The sequence below is a fragment of the Desmodus rotundus genome, chromosome Y, assembly GCF_022682495.2.
Source record: "Desmodus rotundus isolate HL8 chromosome Y, HLdesRot8A.1, whole genome shotgun sequence".
NCBI classification, from domain to species: Eukaryota; Metazoa; Chordata; class Mammalia; order Chiroptera; family Phyllostomidae; genus Desmodus; species Desmodus rotundus.
Genome location: NC_092332.1, coordinates 2,213,036 through 2,236,133, shown reverse-complemented (window position 1 = coordinate 2,236,133; position 23,098 = coordinate 2,213,036). Strand labels below are relative to the sequence as shown.

At 49.2% G+C, this 23,098-nt stretch overlaps 1 protein-coding gene across 1 annotated transcript; it reads right to left on the bottom strand.

Annotated features, from left to right (window-relative positions):
• Positions 1-4,968: 4,968 nt before the first annotated feature.
• On the bottom strand, positions 4,969-22,772 carry LOC139440601 (arylsulfatase H-like). Its single transcript, XM_071220432.1, has 11 exons — positions 22,758-22,772; positions 19,052-19,092; positions 17,349-17,498; positions 15,766-15,878; positions 14,310-14,468; positions 11,893-12,316; positions 10,081-10,217; positions 8,499-8,633; positions 7,384-7,546; positions 6,762-6,883; positions 4,969-5,333 (listed from the first exon to the last, which is right to left on the bottom strand). Exons 1-11 carry the CDS (start codon positions 22,770-22,772, stop codon positions 4,969-4,971), a joined length of 1,824 nt encoding a protein of 607 aa, XP_071076533.1.
• Positions 22,773-23,098: the final 326 nt, after the last annotated feature.

The following is a 23,098-nucleotide window of genomic DNA, read 5'->3' as shown; positions in this document are numbered from 1 at the left end:
TTGAAGGTACGACCCTTCATTAGCAGGAACATTAGGACTCGCTGAAGGCTCGGATGGTGGCTCGCATTTTTTAGAAATAGAGTGTATTGTAATTAAGTGTGCACATTGTTTTCTCAGGTGTGACTCCATTGCACACTTCGCAGACCACAGTAGAACGTAAATATAAATAACTTTTATATGCACTGGAAAACCAAAAAAAAATTGTGTGACTTGTTTTATAGTGCTGCCTGTTTTACTGCGATGTTCTGGGACAGAACATGCAGTCTCCCAGGTCTCCTAGTGCCTTAGCTTTCATTGTAAGATGGTTGTCAGAACAGCTAAGGACACAAGCGAGTTTTTTTATGGAGGCTCTGCCTGGAGCTGTGTGTTAAATATTCCCCCAGGCATGTGCTCCACAAATCGGAACAAAGATTTCACGAGGCGTGTACCACCATCCATTGGTGTTTTGCCAATGGAACAGTTGGGACGCAGCTACGTCAGGCACGGACCCCCCAGCCCCCAGCGGGCAGAAGCTCTGCTGCTGAAGAATTCGCAGTGTCCAGCCCTGGGGGCCACGATGGATTTCAGCGCTGTAGATACCGCTGGGCGGAAACGTTGTGTCTTTGACTGTAGGTGTTGTGTTGGCCAAAAAGTCCATTGAGGGGGGTTTTTTCCGTAAAAAGAAAGACACATTTTTCATTGTCTCTAATAGTTTATTGATTTGGATATTTTGAGTAGGTCGGCTCTCTCCCACGTGGTAGAATGTTGAGTGTTCTCAATGAATGTCTTGATTGCATCGCTATCAACTTCAACTGGTCTACCCGACCGTGGAGCATCACCCAGCCAGACATCTCCCGCACGGAACTTCGCGAACCACTTTGGACACGTTCGATCCATCTCAGCACCTTTTCTACACGTGGCACAAATCTTTTTTTGCATTTCGGTTGTGTTTTTACCTTTCTTGAAATAATGAAGCATAATATCTTGAAAACGTGGCCTATGTTCTTCTTCCATCTTCAATATTAAAAAGACTGCACAAAAATGCACCAATTTTGATGTTTTTTTAAAAATGCACACTGATAGGACAGCTGTCACAATGCAATCACGCAAAATTGTGTGAAATGAAGCTAACAGCCACTAAGCAGCACTAGAGCCGTCGTATGGAAAAAACCAAATGAACTTTTTGGCCAACCCGGTATCTTGCTTTTTCTTAACAGCTCCTGTGTCACATGGAAGTGAAGGAAGTGTCAAGGAAGGAAAGGGATCAGGTGGCAGCCTCCTGGGGTTTCCACCTGGTGGTTTATCGTCAGCAGGGGGCCTTGACTAAGCCCCTCCCTATGTGAGCGGTTTCTTGTCTCCAGCGGTAGAATAGGGCATTGCAGGGGACCACCTCAGAATGTCCTTCCCAGGCTAAGATTCTCAGATACTGTGAGACGACATCCTGAATTCAACAAGTGAGAAAGGTCGCCGGTTCGATTCCCGCTCAAGGCACATGCCTGAGATATGGGTGGGTCCCCCGTAGGGGGTGCCCTAGAGGCAACCATCGATGTTTCTCTCTCCTCGTCCCTCCCTTCCCCTCTCTCTAAAAATAAATAAATAAATAAAAACTGGGTAATAAAAAATAAATAAAATAAAATAAATAAAATAATAAAACTAGGCAATAAAAAATAAATAAATAAGACTTCCTCCTCTCCCAGTTTTGGAAAGGCTGATATTCTTTATCATGTCGAAAAACAAACAAAAAAAACCCCAACTATTTGCCTTAAACATAGAAAGCCAACGTGAGAGGCAACAAGCGTGTATTTCATATTGAAAAGAATGACCATTCAGGGGCCAGAGTTTATCTGTGTTTTTACGAGGAGAGAAAGGAGAGATTATTGCATGCATAGAAAGCATCTCATCAGGACTGGTAAGGAGCTGAGTTCCTCTTTAGCTCTTCGTAGTGGGTCACCAATTCTAAGGAATGTCCGTAATCGGCGTTTCTTGTGGTCAGGAACCGGCTTTCCCCTTGGGTTTGCAGTGATTTAGTAAGCAATTGTGGGTTTGCCTGAGACCAAAGGTTCTTTTGCCCTGATTAAACATTCCAAAAGTTCAAGGAGTTACACTTGCAAGCCCCAAGTCTCTTGCATGTCCGCCCCAGGTTTATTTTAAAAGGACCCCACGGAAGTCCGTTTTTCACAAAAGGACCTAGCCAACTTCCTCTAAGCTCCTCTAAGAAGGGCACGTCAGAGCTGACGGCGGTCGTGTCTCTGCACAAAATAGAACCGTGGACTCGTGGGGGCCGCAGAGAACACAAAAGAACAGGCAGAATCCAGAGGCGAGGCGACGTTTGCAAGAAGGGACCCACGCGGGGTAAGGTTACAGGTTTCCCAGGCTTTTACTCTGGGGGCAGCCTGCCTCTGATACTGCAAGGGAAGGTTAAAATGAAATTAAAAAACGCTGCAGGCTTCCGGCCTGACGAATGAGAGTGTGGAGTTCTACCAAGGCTGGAAAGGGGGGTGAGGATCTCAGAAAGAAACCAGCCGCAGAGGACTCATTGTAAACACACATGCATGCTCTGCCCAGCTCTGTGGCTGACATTTAAAAAAAAAATACACACACGCACCCCCCCCCCCCATGAAAGCCAAACACAAAATGACCAGTTAGAGATAAAAGATCAAAACTGAGATTGGAGCAAGGAACCTCATTGTCCGAGTTTGCAGTCAGGGCTCCAGACGTAATTTTCTGCTTTTCAGAAATTAAAATCACCCTCTTTTGAAGAATGCGTTGATAAAGAGGAATATGGAAAAGCCGCCGGACTAAATAGACTGGAGGGAAAGGGCCGGAAAAACACAACTGGTGAAAATGGAAGTTGAAAAGAGAAAGCTGGGGTAGCAATACTTACATCAGGCCAAACGGACTTTAAAATAAAGGGCATAGCAAGAGATAAGGAAACACTCAGCAATTCCGCTTTGGGGTATTTAAGCAAAGGGACCCAAAACAGTAAATGGACAAAAACATCCACTTCCACATTTTCCCTGCAGCACAATTTGTAGTACCCAACACGTGGAAGCAACCAAAATGTCCACCGATACATGAGTGGATAAAGACACGGTACCTACATACATGCAAGGGAGTATTACTCAGCCATATAAACCAACATCCCACCATTTGTGACAGCATGGAGGGACCTAGAGGGTACGATGCTCAGTGACATAAGTCAGACAGAGAAGGACAAGCACCACATGAGGTCCCTTACGTGTGGACTCGAGTGAACAAAATAAATCACCGGTTCAATTCTCAGTCAGGGCACATGCCTGGGTTGCGGGCCAGGTCCCCAGTAGGGGGCGTGCGAGAGGCAACCACACATGGATGTTTCTCTCCATCTCTTTCTCCTTCTCTTCCCCTCTCTCTAAAAATAAATAGATAAAACATGAAGAAGAATAGCAAAAAGGTAAAAGAATATTCTAAAAGCAAAAAAAAAAAGAACCCCAAAAAGATGAAAAAAAAGCTGATAGGGCCAACAGAGTTGAAGACTCAAGTCCAACCCGTTTTCAATAATTGCACTAAACGTCGATGGACAAAACAGCCCAATACCAGAGATCATCGGCCCGGATAAAAAGGCAAAGCACAATTACATGGAGTCCAGGAGGAAGCATGTTAAACAGGTCGGTAAAGCGATGGGCAAGGGCACAGCATGTCATTCCGAAGCGTAAGAAGGGCTGAAACGCCCATGCTCGGTTCAGCTTCTCTCCACTTCCCGCTACAGAGCCGCAGAGCAATCCAAACGCTTCCATTCACCAGGAAGAGAAAGCATGTTTCCCAAAAGCTTCTAATAATACCAAGCCTTCAAAAATACATAAAAGCAGAGAGCACTAAAGGAATCGAATAGTTTAGAAGAATAGTGTCTTAGGTTTGAAAACATGTCACCACCTTTGTTGAATAACGTAGGTATGTAATTCTTGGTTGAGAGTTTTTCCTCCAAAGTTTTACCACCTTATTGTACCGTCTTCTGGCTTTCCTTGGGGCTGTTAGTAAGTCCCTGTGAGTTTAATACTTTTTACCATGCAGGAAATCTTGTGTTTTCTTGTCCTGACTTCGAGATCTTTTCTTAGTCTTCGGAAGTCCTTAGTTTTTCTATGATGCCTTCATTTATACATTTATTTTTTGTTTACCTCGCTTGCTAAGTGTGCTTTCGGAATGCCTTTCCCCAGCTAAACATTTTCCAGACATTTTTGCAAATTTTACTTGAGCTATTCTCTTCGCCCATCTAATTCTGTACTTCAGGGGGCAGAGTTAATTACCACTGACAACAACTGTAGTGTTCCTCATAAGAATGTTTATTCACTGCGTATTGTACACAAGGCAGATTCACAAGAAGCAATGGATGGGAGGCTCCTGGCTACTCTATGAAATAGATACGGCTTTCCCCATTTCACACACGAAAAAGCAAGAGGCTGCGATTTCCTCCCGGTCCCGTGGTTAGCGGGAAGCTGAACCAAGACCTGTGGCCAGGGTTTTGTCTGTTGCTCAGACAGGAGGAGAAGACAGGAAGAAAAACGTGAAGTGAAGGAATGAAATGAAGTATACTTATTGTGATTTTTGACGGGTGACAAAGCCGCACGTCAGGGTTTATAAGTCTCTGACGTAACCGTGTAAAAACAATGACATCAGACCTGCTACTTCTCATCTCCTTCTAGGAACCGCAGAGCCACAAGAATCCAGTTCCCTTGGTCTGTCTTTTCCTCGAACAACGACACAGAATTATAAAAATATGATAAAGGAAACACTCTACTTGTGGTCACTGATGTTTGGATCCACTTTGGTGTCACCGAGTCCCAGGCGTGAACTTGAAGGGAAAAGATAAAGTCTGAGGATTATAAAGCTGGGCAGGGCGGGGGGGTATCGTTCTTCATCCCCAATGGACAGAACGCGTCGGCTGGGAATGGGTCCTGATAATGTTTGTAATAGCGTGTCAGTGCTTGGTAACAAGTAGCCCCTTTCTCCTCCTCAAGCGTTGGGCACAATGTCATCCTCCTTCACACACCCGCAGAAGGGGAAAGTCCCACAGCAAGGCTGAAGCCACGGTTTCCAAATGCTGTTGAAGAGAGAGAGCTGCTGCGGAGCGGGGCTCAGCGTGCCGCGATGCTCTCTGATGGCCACCTCCATCTTCTTCACCACGGAGTCAAATAACGCTTCGTTGTCGGGGTGCAGAGGATGGCTTTCAGATGGGTCTCTTGAGAGGTCAAACAGCAGTGGAGGGTCGTGGTAGGTGACCTCCCCGACACACGAGCACATTCCCCTGGCCTGGCAGGCGCCGGCTCCTTCCGGGAAAAATCGGGGAGTCACGTAATGAGCTTTCCACACCGTTGCACCTGCAAGAAGGAGCCCCATGGGGACGTTAAGTTTGTTATCACTTTAGGATTATTTTTTCCGTTAAACACATATGTCTCCAGTGTTCTTCGCTCATAACTGAAAACCTCCTGCAGAAAACCACACGGTGACAAGAGCGTGTCCTCAATTATAAAAAAAACAATGCATGATTTTACTGCCAACTTGAAGATTTTTCTTTAGATCGAACCATGAGAGCGGCAGGAGACAACTAGTCACCACCTGGGTGGCTGTTATAACCCTGGAACTTCTCATTCAGGTCACCACCTTGGTCTGACCTGGCATAGGAAAAATGGAAATTTTTCGGAGACTAAATACAAATTTTTCAGATCTGAAGTTAGCAAATGTCATTTGGCAAGATAAATCATTTCTCTCTCCTTCCTTCCTTCCTTCCTTCCTTCCTTCCTTCCTTCCTTCCTTCCTTTCTCCCTTCCTTCCTTTTACTTTTTCTCCTTTATGAACCATTATTAATTTTATTTCTAGAGGTCAATTTTAGACGGAAAACATCCTTTGAATTTTCCAGCATCTGATCAATGGGGTTTATACAGACGTCCACCATTAGGCTTTCGTAGAAAACTATGTTTTCCTAATAAAAATTAGACTAAACGACCTTTCTGGCTCCTTTACCTCCTTTGGTCTACCTTCCCATGAGGAGTACAGATGTGATGGCTGGAAAAACAGCAGCCATTTTGTGCCCATGAGGTTAGAAGACCACTAATAAAAGCAGGTATGCCAGAGATGCCTGGGTAGGGATAGAAAAGAGCCTGCATCTCTGACAGTGGCATTAAGCACGACACCGGCCCTATGCTTCCAAACTCTGAAATTCTTATTATAAAAAGATAAATCAAATTCTATTTGTTTAACTCTGCAGTTAAATGTGGGGGGGGTTGTTTGGCAGGGGGGCTGCTCTCTTATATTCATTGACTGTGTCCCAAACTGAGGCAGAATCTAAAAGGAAAAGGTTTTAATTTTAGATGGAAGACTCATCCACGCTGACGTGGATGCATCCACGTGGATGCTCACGTGGCTGTGACAAGAATGCATCGTGTGACAAGTCACGTGTCCCGTGGGAGAAAACTCATATCTATAGTACACACTGAGTCAAGCCCAATCCCTTACAAATCGTGGCATTTTACCCAAACATCTCTGAAAGCGTTTTCTTTCACAGATGTAAGGCAGTTGGTATCATTTTTAATTGACACTTATTGACACGAATCCTGTAGAGTGAGGGTGAGACAGAAGGAAGGAATTGGAAGAGACATTTAGTGACGGACGGGTGGGTTAGAAGTTCACTCTGTTGCTATTTTTTTTTCAATGTTCTTAGTCGTGGGCACTTGGAGTCTCTCTCTGTGTCTCTGCCTCTCTCTCTGTCCCTCTGCACACACCCCCATGTCTACCCTCTGCATACTCACAGTCTTTCTGATACCACCTGACGGCGTGCAGGTACACCCCGCAGTAGTGGAAGAGGAACTCATGGTCCGAGTGGCGGGCCCTGCCCTCCAGCAGAGGCATCAGATTCCGGCCATCAATCACTCTTCAGAGAGAAGGGAAAATGCAGACAGCGTTTCCTAGGCACGCGGTAGTCACATGTACCATGAAGAGGGAAAGGAGGAGGAGAAGGAGGAGGAGGAGGAGACAGCCTTCTCAAAACTGATCGCACACATTTCATTATTTCGCGACATTAAAAAGAAATTTAAGACAGACGATATGTCTTCGAAGACGATTGCAGAGGGCGCCAGTTGGAAGTGTCAGGAGTTGGGAGCAGCTGGAAGTGTCTTGTGGTAAGACAGTGTGAATCCGTGTAATGGGTAGAACATTGCACTTTTCACTCTTGTGGGATCCAAGGGAAACTCCACTGCAAGTGAATATACACCCCCTTCCCCCTCCTGTGACACACACACACACACACACACACACAGAATCAAACCATCACATGAGGAGATTTACTGCCCAAACACAGGCACAAGTATCTACCACACCCACACGCACCTGAGCTCTGTCTGCCCGGATTGGAAGCGAGGAGGGGTTTCGTACCTGTCCAGGGGCAGCACCCCCCCGCCGACATAAGACAGCATCGGGTAAACATCCATGACACTCGTCGGCTCATCCACGACTTTTCCAGCCTCCAGGACGCTCGGCCAGCGGAATATTCCTGGGACACGGATGCCCCCTTCCCATCCGCCCATCCCTTTTCCACCTAAAAGCAAAGAGGAAAGCCAGAGATGAGTCCGCCTCCACCAAATCCCTCTCCACTCGACTGGAAATTCAGCCTAGACACAAGTTTCGGTTGCTACATTGACCTCACTGTGCTACACTCATTGAGAGAGAGAGAGACACGAGAAACCACTAGATACAATTGCTGCCTTTAGGACATGCAAACGTGGAAGACGGAAGATGATTTGAGTTTGGGTGGTGGGCGACGTACCCAGGGCAATGCACAGATGATGTATCATAGAAATGTGCTCTCCTTGGGTCCTACGCGGACCTATGAACACACAAGCTCCCGTAAAGCCACCCTGCCGTTTTCCCGATCCTATGAAGTACCAGCGGACTGTGCGAGACACCAAATGTATGTTTAAACTGTTCTTTTGGCCGGCACCGCCTTGCCGACACCCCAAGACCACACTCCATGGAGTTAGCTGTTGGATTATCCAACGTGGAAGCCATTTGGACGACTCAGAGGCAGCACCCCCCCAGCAAGGAGGAGGTGGGCGCGCACCCCCCCTCCCACTCCAAATGACAACCCCAGGGAGGATTGCACACTACGGTGGTCCTCACCTGGAGGTATGTCCCCCCAGGGGCCACCAGGCGATGTCACAGAGGGTTTTCGTTGTCACGACTTGGGGGAGAGGGGCGTCTGACCTGTGAGGGGCGTGGACACCAGGGAGGTGCCCAGGGCCCAGGGCGCCCCACCTCTGAGGGTCGGCAGCCCCAATGTCGGTGTGCGTGGTGCACACTTCCCACTGTCACTGGGCTTATTTGTTCTCTGGAGCCTCTCATCAGTTCCCACATTTTGGTCCTCACCCCGACGTGCCAGCTTTATCAGGGAGGCTACTCATAAATATCTCCTACAGCCTGCGCCAACCGAAGCCCAGTGAGGCGCGCCCCTCCGCGGGAGACGCTGCGGGGCGGCCCTCCGGGCGCCTCACCTTTGTGGACCCCGTTCCAGCCGCCCAGGCGGGTGCCACCGGCTCGCGCCTCCAAGGAGCCCCCGTTGTCGGACGTGAAGTGCACCAGCGTGCGGCTGGCCAGGCGTTCACGGTCCAGCGTGTCCAGGATCTTCCCTGCCGGAGGGGGGACAGGGAGCGGTTCGCCTTTCCGCGCGCGCCCTGGCTACGGATTACCGCGCACGTTCATTATTATGTGTCGACCACACCAAGCGGCATAAGGAACTGACATTTCATGATATAGTGGGTGATATTGTGTAAAAAATCGCTACTTAGTATGGAGCCCTCAACTACAAGTATAGAAAAGTATACTATATAATATTTATATTATAGACAAGATAAGATGTATTTACTATAGTGCATGTAATATATAGTACATATAACTTAATCTTACATATTTATCGTTATTCATTATATATGTATAATGTATTGTGTTATCTATTTATAGTAACTATATGATAAGTATAATTTTTATTGTTTAATAAGTATACAATAAATATTACTTATGACAAATTGGGATATATAATACACCCTGTGCTATGTAATAAGTCTATTATTTATATATGCTTATACATACATGGCTTGTTGTAAACTTACATACCTTTTAAATGAATATTATAGAGCCTTGCGTGTATATAAAATATATAATTGCAACATGCAAATGTATACCAACCTATGTAGAACTATACACCTGGACTTTATAAGTGTATAATAAACACTATGCCCTCTACGAAATAATGGTTGGAAAGCGGCTGGTTTTAGAAAGCGCGTCGATAAGGCACTTGGATGGACGAGCACACTTGGAGTGCATTGAAAGTCCGCTGGCTTTACTGCTTTTAGAGGTGCTCAGTGGACGTGCTCATTTATACAAAGGATTAAAAAAATAAAAATAAAACCCTGAGGAATCAGTTCAGGCATTTCTGCCTGAGAGGCGGCTTAGAAGTGTTCACTCACAGAAGAAGAAAAAAAATATGTAGTGTGTTTCCTTGGTGAAATACGCTGTTGACGTGAAGGAGTCCTCTTGTGTGTATAAAATGGGGGAAATGTTATTCGGACAGCCCGGTTCAGTGGGTGCGTATGTGTGCCTTCCTTCACCTGCTTTTATTTTTCAACCAGCCCCCCTTCTAATGAATTATCCTCAGTATTGTTTTTCTACTTCGATCATATGACTTCACACAAATGCCTTCAGTTTGGGTGAACTGGGCGCTATATTTGTTTTCAAGCATTTCTTGAAAGACTAAGAAGAATAATTTGTTTCCTTCCATATCTAGCAAATCGGTGAGGAATGGTGATATTTTCCACAGCCATATTAATCTTGCCAATGATTTTTTTCCAGGAAAAGTAGTTACAGGAAAACCTGTATTCACAAGTTGTAACTGTTTATGGCAAATAGTCGCTGAATTAACTTAACCTAGAGCCAGCTTTTCGTTCAGCTCAGGAAAACACGTACTTACTTATATCCCAAATTACGTAAGACGCTGTACATTACTTGAGGCAATGAATACAAATTTGTTTTCTCCACCCCAAGAGTGAGACCTGAGAGTTGCTTTTTCCGAATACCTACCCACCATCCAATCCATTTCTTCCACATTGTCGCCATATCGTCCGTATTTGCTGTGCCCCACGAACTTGTCTTTGGTGATCAGGGGCGTGTGGACATGTAGAAAGGATACAAACAGGAGAAACGGTTCGTGTTTGTACCTAAGGGGCAGAAAGTCAGCTGAGTTATCTCTACACATACAGGTGTTTTTTCCACTCGGCCTTCACTGAAAGATCTCGTCAGAGTTCGGGGAGGCTTTCTGTGTACCTAAGTCACCCATGTCCTTCGTGTGAGCGGCAAATTCCACAGCAAGACACGCAGACAGGATTGGAAGATAATGAAAAATCACAAAAAAATGCGTATTAGCACTAAAATACCTGGTGTTGTACGTCTTTTCATGGCTGAGGATCTGATATAAAATAGAAGCTTAATTAATCGTTTTAATCTTTGCTGGATGAAAGAATAGATGAGTGAACGAATGAATTGAAAACCCATATCGATTTTCTCCACCTATAGCCAGAGAATTAATATCTCAGACATGAGTTAATATCCACGTGATGAATTACTGATCAACGCAGGCAAGGGATGAGTCAGCAAAAAGACAGCCTGCCATCTACAGAAAGGGTTCTTTCTTTAGTTCTTCCTCCTCCTCCTTTGTGCTGCCTGGGACGTACACACAATGGCTGGAGTTTTGGCATCCACTTTGGGCTATGAGGCTGCTCATGCAGAATTTCAAAAAATTAGCAAGACAGAAGGAGCTAGGGTGCTAACAACAATCGACAAATAAGCTTCTCTTGTATTTTGTTTGTTGTTTTCCCAATTTTAATGCCAAATTCAGTCATTCTAAACCTCCTCCTTCACATATTTTTACAACTGGCATTAGAAAGGGTGAGGGGCACATAAACTGGGTGTGTTTTCTCAGCAGTAACCCAAGCAAAGGTAGCTTGGGATGGGAGTGGCAGGTAGGATGAACAGAGCCCGGTAACTGTGTCCCCATTCTGACTGCCGTGTTAGAGCCAAAAACACCTGTGACTGTGACAAAGGCCTTATGAGGGACAGAGGCTGTGTTGTCTACTTTTTAATGCCGTGAAGTTGTCCTTTATTATCCACTCCCTCGCACTGGGAGAGTACAGAAATGAGGGAGTGACGTCCACTCAAACATTGAAATACCCCTAACTGCTCAGGGCGAAGTGAGCTCATGTGGAACCAGGGGACATTCTTCCATCTATGCCTACACGGCTTTTACGAAACGTATAACGTTTAAAATCACGTATCCAGGAAGTCACTTCTCAATTGTTCACAGACCGACAAACACGTCAGGCTGTTTCTGAGGCAAAGCAACTTGGAGACCAATTGCAATGAGCCAATCCAGGTTGACACTAACCCACATCGGAGCAATAGGGGGTAAAATAGAGTAATCCAAGGTATTCTTTAGTTTTATTGATTTGAGACAGGGAGAGAGAAGTTGATTTGTTGTTCCACATATTCATGCATTCATTGGTTGATTCCTGCATATTTGCCGTGACCAGGATTCAAACCTGCAACCTTGGTATATCAAGACAACGCTTTAACCACCTGAGCTTCCCAACCAGGGCCAAGTTTTTTTTTTTATTAAAGCATTGAGCATATGTCTTTACCTTTTCTATGCTCCTAATTTGCATAGAAAATATTTAATTTGCATAGAGGATATTTAACTCTATTTTTTTTTTTCAATGAAAGGGGAGATTCCCAAATACCACCCACACAACAAAAGGTCGTATCACCAAGGTGCAGAAATCCCGCTTCTCTGGAATAGAAACTCTCCTACGGGAAGTCAGGCCAGGGTCGACCGCATACCTGTCGATAAAGGAGAGGGCTTCCTTCAGCAGGAGCGAGGCCAGCCTGTCCTCCCGCAAGGGCTGCTGGACGATCTCGTGGTTTCTCATGAGGATGCAGTTCCAGCGCCGCACGAACCCGTAACTGGAGTACCAGGCAGTGAAAAACAGCAGCGCCAGGAGCCCAAAGGGTAGGATGACCTTCCAGGGCACCGCGAACGAGCCGGCGAACTTGGGGACAAGGAGCAGCAGCGGGAGCAGGCCGAGGACCACGGTGGCGACCCACAGCTGCGCCCTGAGCCCCCGGTGCAGCTCGGGCGTCTCGGAGTTCCGGCAGTCGCTCAGCAGGCCAAAGGGGAGCCCGTAGAAGTAGTCGAACCCGTGGTTCAGGGGGTGATAACAGTGGTCGTTCCGCGAGGCACAGCTGAGACCTTGATTCCACTTCCCTGCAGAACAACAAAACAAAGGTAACAATGGCAGCTTCAACGTCAGCCTGTGTCTAGAATGTGGACTTCCCTCGAAGGACTTTGACCTCTTGGCATTTCACGGCTCTTGCCTGTGCCCTGACTGGGGATCGAACCCACAACCTTGGCAAATTGGGACGACGCTCTAAGCTACTGAGCGGCCCAGCCAGGGCCGAGAACTTCCTTCCCACGCAGCCGACACCCATTTGCCTACAAGCTGCGTGTCTGAGACTGAGACCCAGCAACAGAAAGCTGCTTGCTTTCTAGGAGGACGGGAGTCCGCTGTTCGATTAGCAAGAAAGAGTGGGCTGGGCACGTAACGAAGCCCGAAAGGGTCAGACCTTTCCCAGAGGTCCACCGCTAGCGGACAAGCCACCACCTGCATCTTGCGGCTTTGTGCTCACGCTGCCGCAGACGAGCCGGGTGTCGTCCCACGAACATCACGTGTCACTGTCCTTCCCCGCCCTGAAACACAACCCACGTCCTGATGGGCACGTAGGCCCTCTGCTCAGCGTCCGTGTCCAGGGTGGTCAGGTTGTGCAAGATAAACATGCAGACTGGTCTCGAGCAAAAGGATTAAGCGTAACGGGAGCCACTCCACCCCCCTGGGAAGCACTGAGCCCAAGCCTCAGGAGAGTTGCCGTTTATTTTCTCGTGTTACTCCACGGCATCCTTCCCAGACTGCGACGTACCAAAGACAATGTCACCGTCTGCACTGATTAGCAGCCTGAGGTCCCGCAAGCCGCAGCCGAGCTGAAGAGGGACCTAGCGTTAGCTGCACTCCGAGAATTCTTTTTTATTGTTGTTCAAGTACAGGTGTCTCCATTTCCCCCCTCCCCGGCGATCCCCACCCTCGATCCCACCCCGCTTCGGTTTTGTCCCTGTGACCTTTATACATGTTCCTGATTTCCCTCTCCCCCCGCCCCCGCCCCCGTCCCGTGATCCTCCTGTGACCACCGTGATCCCCTCCCCCCGTCCACTGTGGTCGCAGTCACTTTGTTCTCCATTCCTACGTCTCCGGTTCTATTTTGCCCACTTGTTTGTGTTGCTGATTAGGTTCCCCTTATAGGTGAGCTCACCTGCTCTGAGTGTCCCTGAAAGCTAATTCGGAAGATGCTTATCCGCGGGATGCTCCCAGGGATTTCGTGGCAATAAACACAGCACTGGTCCCTTAAACAGGGTACAAATTCCTTTGTAAAAAGGGAGGACATCGCAGATGATGTCATAGTTACAGTGCACGTGGACAGCTTTAAAACTAGGACATGTACCAACCAGGCCGTCTTTCTTGAAATTCTTTGCTCACCGCATCTCTCCGGAGAGGAATGAGTCATAGGACCAGCACCCTGGAGCATGAACTTACCTGGGGATTCGCTGACTCACCCCCTCGTCCCCCCCGAAAGTGCCACCCCGCAGGTACAGGGAACTGAGTGACATCCGTCAGTAAGCTACTCATCGCCTCACCCTGACCTTGGATTCGCAAGCTCAAAGAGAAGCCTTTTTATTGTTTCGTTGTTATTACTGATTTGGGTGATATGGGTGAATCGGGTCACCTAGGTTTCATCATCTGCAGACTGCACTGTGTGCCCACCACCCACGGTCAAACCATCTTTTATCGGCAAACATTAGACTCCCCTCCCTCCCCCACCCCCAGAAGATACTTTTCCAAATGCCCTCACTGTTCAGAGAGCAACAGTATCAGAGCATCAGCCCTGTGCCCTGCGTGTGTTCCGTTCGGACGGCAGCGATAGGGAAGCATCATTGTGCTTTATCCGCACCGAGTTTATAATTCCTCGCTCGTGCTGTTGAAGGTCCTCGATCCTTGTCATCAGTCCCTGCCCCGCTGTCTCCTCTCCGCACGCAGCCAACTGGCATGCACCCAGCCGGCGGCCCGGGAAAGGCTCAGTCACCAGGACAGCGAGGGGCCACCCTGCCGGACCACGTCTCCACGTGCAGAACCCCCGACCCCGAGCCATACCTATGAGTCCCGTGCGGTAGCCTTGGCGCTGCAGCAGCTCCGCGAAAGTCGTTTCGTTGGAGGGAAGCCCACCGGAACCTCCAAGCCAGGTAAGGCCGCGGTTGAGGTTGAAGGCTGACGCCATTCCTGAATGCACGGAAGGGAAGAGCAGGTGACTCCCTCGGCCCATGTTCTCACAGCAACGTTCACACTTCCTCACGCCCTGAGCTGCTTGGACTGCCTCCTCTGGTCCCTTGCCTGTTCTGCTCCTGGCCTCATTTCCTCTCACCTTTGCGTAGACATTTCCTCAGCCCTCCTCCACCCCCGGGACAGGTTAGGGGCTCCTCCCGGCTTCAGATGCTCCCTGAAACTCCGAACGTGAACTATTCTTGCACGCTCACCACTACCCCCCATGCGTCTTGAGCTCTCTCTCTGTTGCCAAGAATAAACCTATTAATGCAAAGTATCCCGGAAATTCCACAACAGATTCAACAATGAAAACACCGGGCCGTGGCTCAGCAACACAGCCATGTTCCTGCAAGAAGGACTTCCCGTGTTTGTTAACTGTAAATGTACATGGTGTTCAAATTCACCCGCTTAGTACGTTCCGAGACCTACTTAGATGCTCAGACGAGATGCTATCGCTCCTAGGGAGTAAAATTGAAAGAGAGAAGCCTGGTATCGATCCATCAACCAGCAGGGGTGACGACAGTGTGATGTCGACAAGCAGACAGAGAGCAGACGGGGAAGACACAAGCGTGTGCCGGGGTAATCCCCGTGGCTCTCCTGAAATCCCTCAGCGGACGACGATAGCGCCGTTGTTCCAGCAGGCTCTGCAAACCGGTACTGATGATGCCCATTCTACCTCGACGTTCATTGTGGAGCTTTGAAGCTACGCCACCCAGGCCGATACTCAACTGTGATCAGCACACTCTACTGGGGAACACTAGCATTTAGAATCTGAGCTGAGCCGTGTGTTGGTGACAGAGAGAGAGAGAGAGAGAGAAAGAGAGAGGGGGAGAGAGAGAGAGAGAGAACACAGCTCTCATTTTCAGTCGCACTTTCTTCCCATTTCTTCCCGGTTTTCCCATCTCACCGCCGGAGGCTGGGCTGAGTCTCCTTTCTTACCAGGACTACCTGGAACCTATTGGATTTAGGAGATCAAGACGCCCTTGCACGCTGTTGGTGCAAGCTCACTGAAACGGGGGTGGGTGTTCTTGGCGGCCTCGAGACCCCTGACCAATGGCCCATACCCCGTCAGGGCGCACAGGTGAGCAGGTTACGTGGCCCCTAGCAAGGGATGCGCCCATTCAAGCTGTCCAGGTCTCCCATCCCAGCCCTGTTCCGACTTAGATTTTTGAAACTGTGAGTGCCCTTTTGGAGAGCTGTTCAGACAGACTTGCAAAAACGCCCGAGCAGAAAGCACCTCTATCGGACCAACGGGCCACCGGGGAGGCCCTGGCTCACCGGATCGGACGGGGGTAGCGGCCGGTCAGGAAGGCGGCTCGGCTCGGGGTGCCCACGGAGGCGGCGGCCAGGTGCTGGGTGAGCCGCACGCCCTCGGCGGCCAGGCGGTCGATGTTGGGTGTGCTGCGGAGAGAGACGCACAGTCAGCCTGCGCGTGGCTGAGTCCCCTCCCCTCCAAGGAACACATTCAAAGGCTCTCTGTTCTGGGTCAGAATGATTCTGTTTCTGGTCAACCTAAAATACACTCTTTCGCATGTTCCATTTGTCGAACTATTTACTGGACACATCTGTGGCTAAATCAGACTAACATGGGTCTCTGGTCGAGGCGAGGGAATTACTCATCTGACTGACTATGCATTTCAATGCAAAAGGCAGTCAGCTGGACCTCATCCTCTCCCTAAAGTTAATGTCCATCCCATAAAACGTTAATGTAGTTGAAATGATACATTTCAAAAGGTCAATGGGTAACTTAAAATGTATCATTTCAAAAAGTTAATGAGTGACTGACATCGCATACAAAGTTAATATAGTGACAATTTACCATATCAACATCACCAAATGGCATCTTTCAGAATGCAAATTACTTCCCATTTGGTTCGGCTAATAGTTTAAGGTCTCAACATCGCTGCAAAAGCCCTGGCTGGGTGGCTCAGTTGCTTGCAGCATCTTTCTGTACCCCCTGAAGGTTGTGGGTTCCATCCCACGTCAGGGCACATAACTGGGTTTGAGGTTCCATCCCTGGCTGGGGCACTTACAGGAGGCAACCGATCTCTCTCTCTCTCTCTCTGTATCTCTCTCTCTCTGACAAATCAATAAAAAAAATATCTTCAGGTGAGGATTAAAAAAGCAATCAGTGCTATAAGTGTTTTGGACACCTACACAGTGCGGGCAGGCAAAGGGGCTTCATCTCAGTGTCTTTGTGGCTGAGTGTGTCTGTGAGGCCCCGTACTGAGTGGGTCAAGTCGGTGTGTGTCTGGGGTGCCGGTAGGAACCCCGAATGAACTCTCCTCTCTTACCCACAGCTTCTGTGGCGGAGACAGATCAAGCCTGCTTATCTTTGCTCATGGAGACCGGACATGCTTTTAAGTAGATCAGCTCCTTTCCATCTCTAAGAATACGCGTAAAATACGAGGCTACACTCTGATCTTCATTTCAAGGTGGAACAACGGTATTTGAATGGAAGCTTAGAGGCAGCCGGTATTTTCACACGAGCAGGGCTTGCCTGGTGATGGGGCTTGCCTGGCTGGCCAAGGAAGACACTGGGTCCCCGAGGCTTTAGAAAGAATTCAAGGAAGATGTTGAAAAACCCGAAAGAAAGCGATGAATGGACCCCAACTATTAATGACTCTAGCTATAATAACTATTCATTGAACTTCGAGTTTTATATGAGTTCAAAAGGTAACCTTTGTGTTATGTGGAATTTTTTTTTTTTTTTTTTTTTTTGCACAATAATAAAACCACAGCGACTATAGACTAAGTTAGAAGAAAGAAACGGGGTCCTGGTATTGGCAGCGCGCCTAGGGCGCCCTCTGTCGTTTAGGTGGAGAACTGACTCAGACCCTGGCTGCCCCCCGCGCGAGGAGATTTCTTTACCTGACTGTGTTGTTGCCATAGGAACCCAAGTCTCCCACGCCCAGGTCGTCCGCCATCAGCAGGACAATATTGGGCCTGGAGTTCCTTGTGACAAACGTTCCACTGAGAGCCCCAAACACGCAGGACAGGGAGACCGTCAGCCAGCAGCTCCTGAAAGATTTTTGGGCCAAAAAAAAAAAAAAAAAATTATCAATTCATATTTGGATGTGAGCCAACTTAAAATAGGAAGTAATGGTGTTGCTTATTAATGTTCACTACATCACGTGCCTGAGTGGGCTTTCTCAAAACACAGAATTCTTTTAAAAATGCCCTGCTGTGGTAATGCAGTGTGATGTACAAATTCATTTTACGACTCTTGTGGCATGGAATTCTCAACCTTTTTCAAATAGCTTTAGTGACAGGAGGCCCTTTGGACATCCTGTCAAAGCTCAGGCCGGGTGGCTCAGTTGAATGGAGCATCGCCCCGTACACCAAAGGTTGTGGGTTCAAACCCCGGTCACGGCACATACCCAGGTTGTGCGTTCAGTTCCCGGTGGGGGTGTATACGGGAGGTAAGGGATGGATGCTTCTCTCCCACGTTGGTGTTCCTCTCTCTCTTTCTCCCCCAGCCCCTGTCCCTCTCTCTTTCACAGCAATAAACATAGCCTCGCGTGAAGATTTTAAAAACAGTGGCTTAAGTTCAGTGCAAGGCTTAATAATTTGCATAAAAACGGAAAGGAAATTAAAAATCAGAGCCAACCGCTAACTGGTCAGGCTTGATTTATTTTAATGCTCCTTTGCAGTTTCTCATATATTTCATAACCTTGTAATTTTGCTCTGAGGCTCTCCCAGGGGGGAGTGCAAGAAGGAACTTCAGTAAGTTCTTGGGTCCGAGCCCAGGACGAGATGACAATCTGTTTTCAGGGATGGGCTACAGCCGTGCGTGGACAGTATGTCTTCCTTTTGTTCAGGAAGACACTCTGTCCAGAGAACAGGTGGGGGCCACTCAACAGCAAAACAACAAACACACCAACCTAGTCATTCTTTTAACACCTGGAAATAGAAACTGAACCCTTGAAAAGAGCCCACTGAACTTCAGGCTGGAGAATGACCCGCATGGAATTGTCAAAGGCTAGTATACACGGGGGAGAGACACAGCAAAGCTCTTGATTGAAGGCAATTCCCACAAGCCAAAGACCCACCGGCTCCCAGGCAGAAAACTGGTTTTCCAACCCAAAATTTCATCCAATCAATTCCAAGGTCTGTTAGATGCCCCATTAAAGAAAAACAACAGCAACAAAACCCCGATATCTTAAATTCATTTGCATCCATCTATGTTCGGGCTCATCACTGCCCCCCATAACTCACGGCATCTCTCACTGGGACCCCCTAAAACTCTCCCAGCTGGCCCGGACGTTCCCATTTTTGCCAGCAGGTCCCTGCAAAAGGCAACCAATGTGACCAACCCTGCAAACACCCAACTCCGCTTGCAGCTTCCATCCCTGATTCCCACCTGTCACACCAATTCCGACACGGGCTCTCATGGGCCAGGTATGTGTACGCTCCACGAAAAAAAGCCATTCTCCGCGAATCCAGCCACCCCCCATGCCCCCAATGTTCCACAGCTTCTGTGGGTCCGACAGGTCAGTTGTGAGCCAAGACGGACCAGAACCCGTCTCTCTAGATTCACAGAGTCACGGAGCTTTAGGAACCTGCCCACTTACCAATCACAGAACGGCTTCTTCATAGCTCCGTCTCCTGTTACCTACGGAAGGAAAGAATCAACTCAGAACGCCTGCACGGCAGATCTTTTTCTCCTCGGACATGCGATGACCACAACCGCTAACGAGCCTGCTTTGTGGTGACCCGCGATATTCTTCGTACGGGATTGCAAGCAAGTGACGTGCCTGCAGAGGGGAGGGCAGAGCTGTCTCCCTCGGGTCCAGAGACGCCTCCTCAGGGAAGGTCGCCAGCCGATTTTGTCTCTCCGGCCACCGTTTAGTACAGTCTCAGGAACCTGCACACGGCCTCGATGGGTGTCCACGCACTCAGCAACTGGGTGGACTTATTCTGTGGACGGTAGTGTGTTGGAAAGATCATTGCATGGTGTGTATACGGTGGATAATCACCTCTGGCTCCCTTCAGCCGCAGGAGGGCAGCCCAGAAGGTCAAGCGTAGCAGCTGTTAAGTATCGTGCCTTCCTGGGAGTTGAAAGAGTGTCCAGTCTGGTGTCCCCCAGCCTCGGACCCTCTGACCTCTCCAAGTCGCGGAGGTTTTGTAGGCTCAGAAACCTCCCACGATGCAAACGATATGTAATGAAGATGAGGAGAACAGTCATCCGCTTTATGGGGCTTGCTCATTCCCCAGGCATCCGCCAACTGTCTCCCCCGGCGTGCTCGCCAGGTTAATCACAGCTCACCTGTTTTAATGGAGCCGGCAGTGGGGATCCCAGAGTTCAAAGACGTTCGCGAGGCTGCTGCGTGGAGGAGGTGGGCCTCAGTGTGGGGTCACTCACCGTGTGGGCGCGCGTGTGGGTGTGTGGGCTTGTATGGGCGTGTCCACCGTCCCACCTCAGACCTCCGGTACGGCCCTCAAGTGGACATCTCCCCGGGCTTTTAGCTGGACGCCTTCGGTGAAGCCTGCCTCCCTGTCTCTCAGAGGTGCCCCTATATCTCTGCCCCCGATGCCCATTCAATCCATCGGCATGCGATTTGATTTCTCTGTGGCCATTCGCTATTGTTTTTTTAATCTCTCCGACATCACCACCTAAAACATTCTGTAACATCGCAGCCGATGCATCCAGAAGAAATGGACAGCGGGCTGAGACATACAGACATTCACCGATCTTGGCTGCTTCCACCTTCATCTCAGGAATCGCTCTCCACGTAGGGTTGGCTGGTAAGAATCTCCACGGATGATCACAGCTACACAGCAAGGGCTCCCCAGCAAGCCAGGAATAAATGCCGTGTGTTAACTAGGAAATAAAAGTCAGCTTCATGGCAGAAGGGACTTGTCATTGTCTCCAAAAATTGTACCTGTCCATTCCGGAATCCTAAGGTATATCAAGGACCTTTCTACCCAGGAGGCCCCTCCACACTCACCTGCAAGCTCTCCTCTCTCCTCTCCCTGTCAAATTTTCACACGGGGTTGTATTCAACATGGGCAATTTCTGAGACACCCGTCAACTTCTGAAAATGTATTTGTGTGGGGCTGGCCTCATACACAAATGTGCTTTGACACGTGGGTTTTGCTTTTTAGCTGCCTTCCACGAGGTCCTCCGAATGATTTCCTTCATTAACAAGCAACCCCTGGAAAAAAGTAGTAGACAATTTCGTGGTTTTGCTGGTTTCCACTCAAGAAAGACCAGGAAGCAGTTAGCCAACGTGAGAAGTATACTTGCAACTGAGTTCAGTGTTGCAAAGAACATGTGAATGTGGACTTCAAATATTACACAGAGAGAGAAGAGAGAGAGAGGGAGAGAGAGAGGGAGAGAGAGAGGGAGGGAGAGAGAGGGAGGGAGGGAGAGAGAGAGGGAGGGAGGGAGAGAGAGAGAGGGAGGGAGGGAGAGAGAGAGGGAGGGGGGGAGAGAGAGAGAGGGAGAGAGAGAGAGAGGGAACGTTTGCCGGTGGACTGGAGCTTCCAACATGATGGGGGAAATTTTGTAACAATCTGTGACAATGGATACATTGACCAACCGTCCTGTGCCACTTACTGTCCAGTGTACACATGTATCATCATCACATTATACGGCTTAAACACGCACTGTTGACATGCTGGGCCCGTTTCGATAAAGCTGGCCCCAAACTTTAAAAAATTCTCCACACTTTAATGTGTGTGTCTTTACACATTCATTCCCAGTGACTCCAAAATAGCAACGTGTATGTCACGGACTTGGGGTAAGTTTATGGAGGAAGCTGGGAACGGGACCTCATCCGGAAATAGGGTGTTTGCAGACGGGATGAGGGAAGGATCTGAGAGGAGGTTGTCCTGGGTCAGGGGGGCTGTGTGTCCAATGACAGTGTCCTGAGAAGAGACAGAAGAGGAGACGCAGACCCAGAGGAGAAGCCACGTGGAGACAGAGGCAGAGATGGGAGGGACGCGGCCACCAGCCCAGGGACGTCTGGAGCCCCCGGAGCTGGAAGAGGCAGGAAGGCCCCTCCCTGGAGCCTGTGGAGGGAGCGGGCCCGGGGACCCCTGGACCTCAGACGCCTGGTCTCCAGGACGGGGGAGGGTGACTGTCTCTGGTTTAAAGTCCCCAGTTTGTTATCATCCGGCATAGCAACCGCAGGGGACAAACCTGAGTACTTGAAGAGCAAAGTTGTCTACGAAAAGAGAGCCCAGCCGGGAAGCAAAAGCGCGTGTTCAGAGAAGAAAGCCTCTGCCATATTTTCTACAAATAAGTTATAAAAGAGACAAAAGTACCATAGAAAAATTAAACGTAGGGCATCACCGGGCGATTCCTAGAAGAACGAGAAATGATCGGCAAGCACGTAGAACTATCCTTAGCCTCCTCGGCGAACCAGAAAAAGCCCATTGTAAGAAGCGTAACGTACTGTATACCTCGCTATCCAAACATCAATGCTTTTTCATGTTTTGGTGGTCTACGGTTTTAACCAGAATTCAAAGAAACTGACCTTCTCACTCCCCGTGAAAGGATTTCTGACGGTACAGTGCCAGTAAGTACTAAAGAGAAATTACTTTTAATAGGCAAACGTGAGAACATTCATTGCCACACCGTTTATACACCGATTCCAACAGGTACTCCCTGGACCCTGGGCACTGGAAGGGTTCTGGCACTGGAGAACATTCGCACCACAGAATTCTGTGCTCTGTCCCCCAAAATAAGGAGGATGCCTTCCTGGGTCTGCGGTCTCTTTGATGACACAGGTGTCTAATTCTACGAGGCATTTCCCAGCCTCGGGTGAAATGCAAACACTAATTACTCTTGCCCGCCCTTTCATCCGAGGGTACCTGAATATGTGTTATGGAAGGGGGGGCGCTAATCACGTTGCCTGTTCCCCTTTTACACAAATCAGATACGCTCCAGGCGTGGCCTCTTGCTGACAGTCACATCGATAAATCTCAACACGGCCTGCCCAGCCATTAAAAGAACCTCTCCGTGAATATTTGTGAAGGAAAAACAGGCCAGCGGTGGAATCCAGGCTGGGGGATCCCGGCGTGCATCCCACGAAAGAGGAGCCGCGTGTTCTCCACCGGCCCTGGGCCCCGTGCGCTTGGGCGCCGACCCTGCGATGTGCCCAGCGGAGGCGTCGCCGCGGCTGGGCGCGCAGCCACAGGGGGGACCCTAGGCGATGCTGAGGGGAGTCCGTGCGTAATGCGGCTAGTCTATACGGTGTCACAGCACCCCAGGAAAACGCGGGCAAAACCCAGCAGGCCACAGTGACCGCGGACAAGGGATATTGACCGTACTTTCCGCTCCGGCATCTCGCGCCTCTCTTGGCTGTGCGCTCAGCGCCAAACCCGGAGCGAGCGCTGACCGTGAGTTTGGCCCGGGCATGGAGATGCTAGGGGATGTACAAAGAGTAGAACTGCGCGCGTGCTGGGGACGCCAGGGGGGCGCCCGGCGCGTGTGTGACAGCGCAGGGCGCGTGTGTGACAGCGCAGTTGCCCAGCGTCACCCGGGGACATTGGGGTCGAGGACGCTCTGATTCCGCGCGCCCTCGGCACTGGGGAGCGTTGAGCAGCGTTTGTGGCCTCCACCCACCAGATGCCAGCAGGTCCCCTCGCCAGTCCCAACAACCACAAACGCC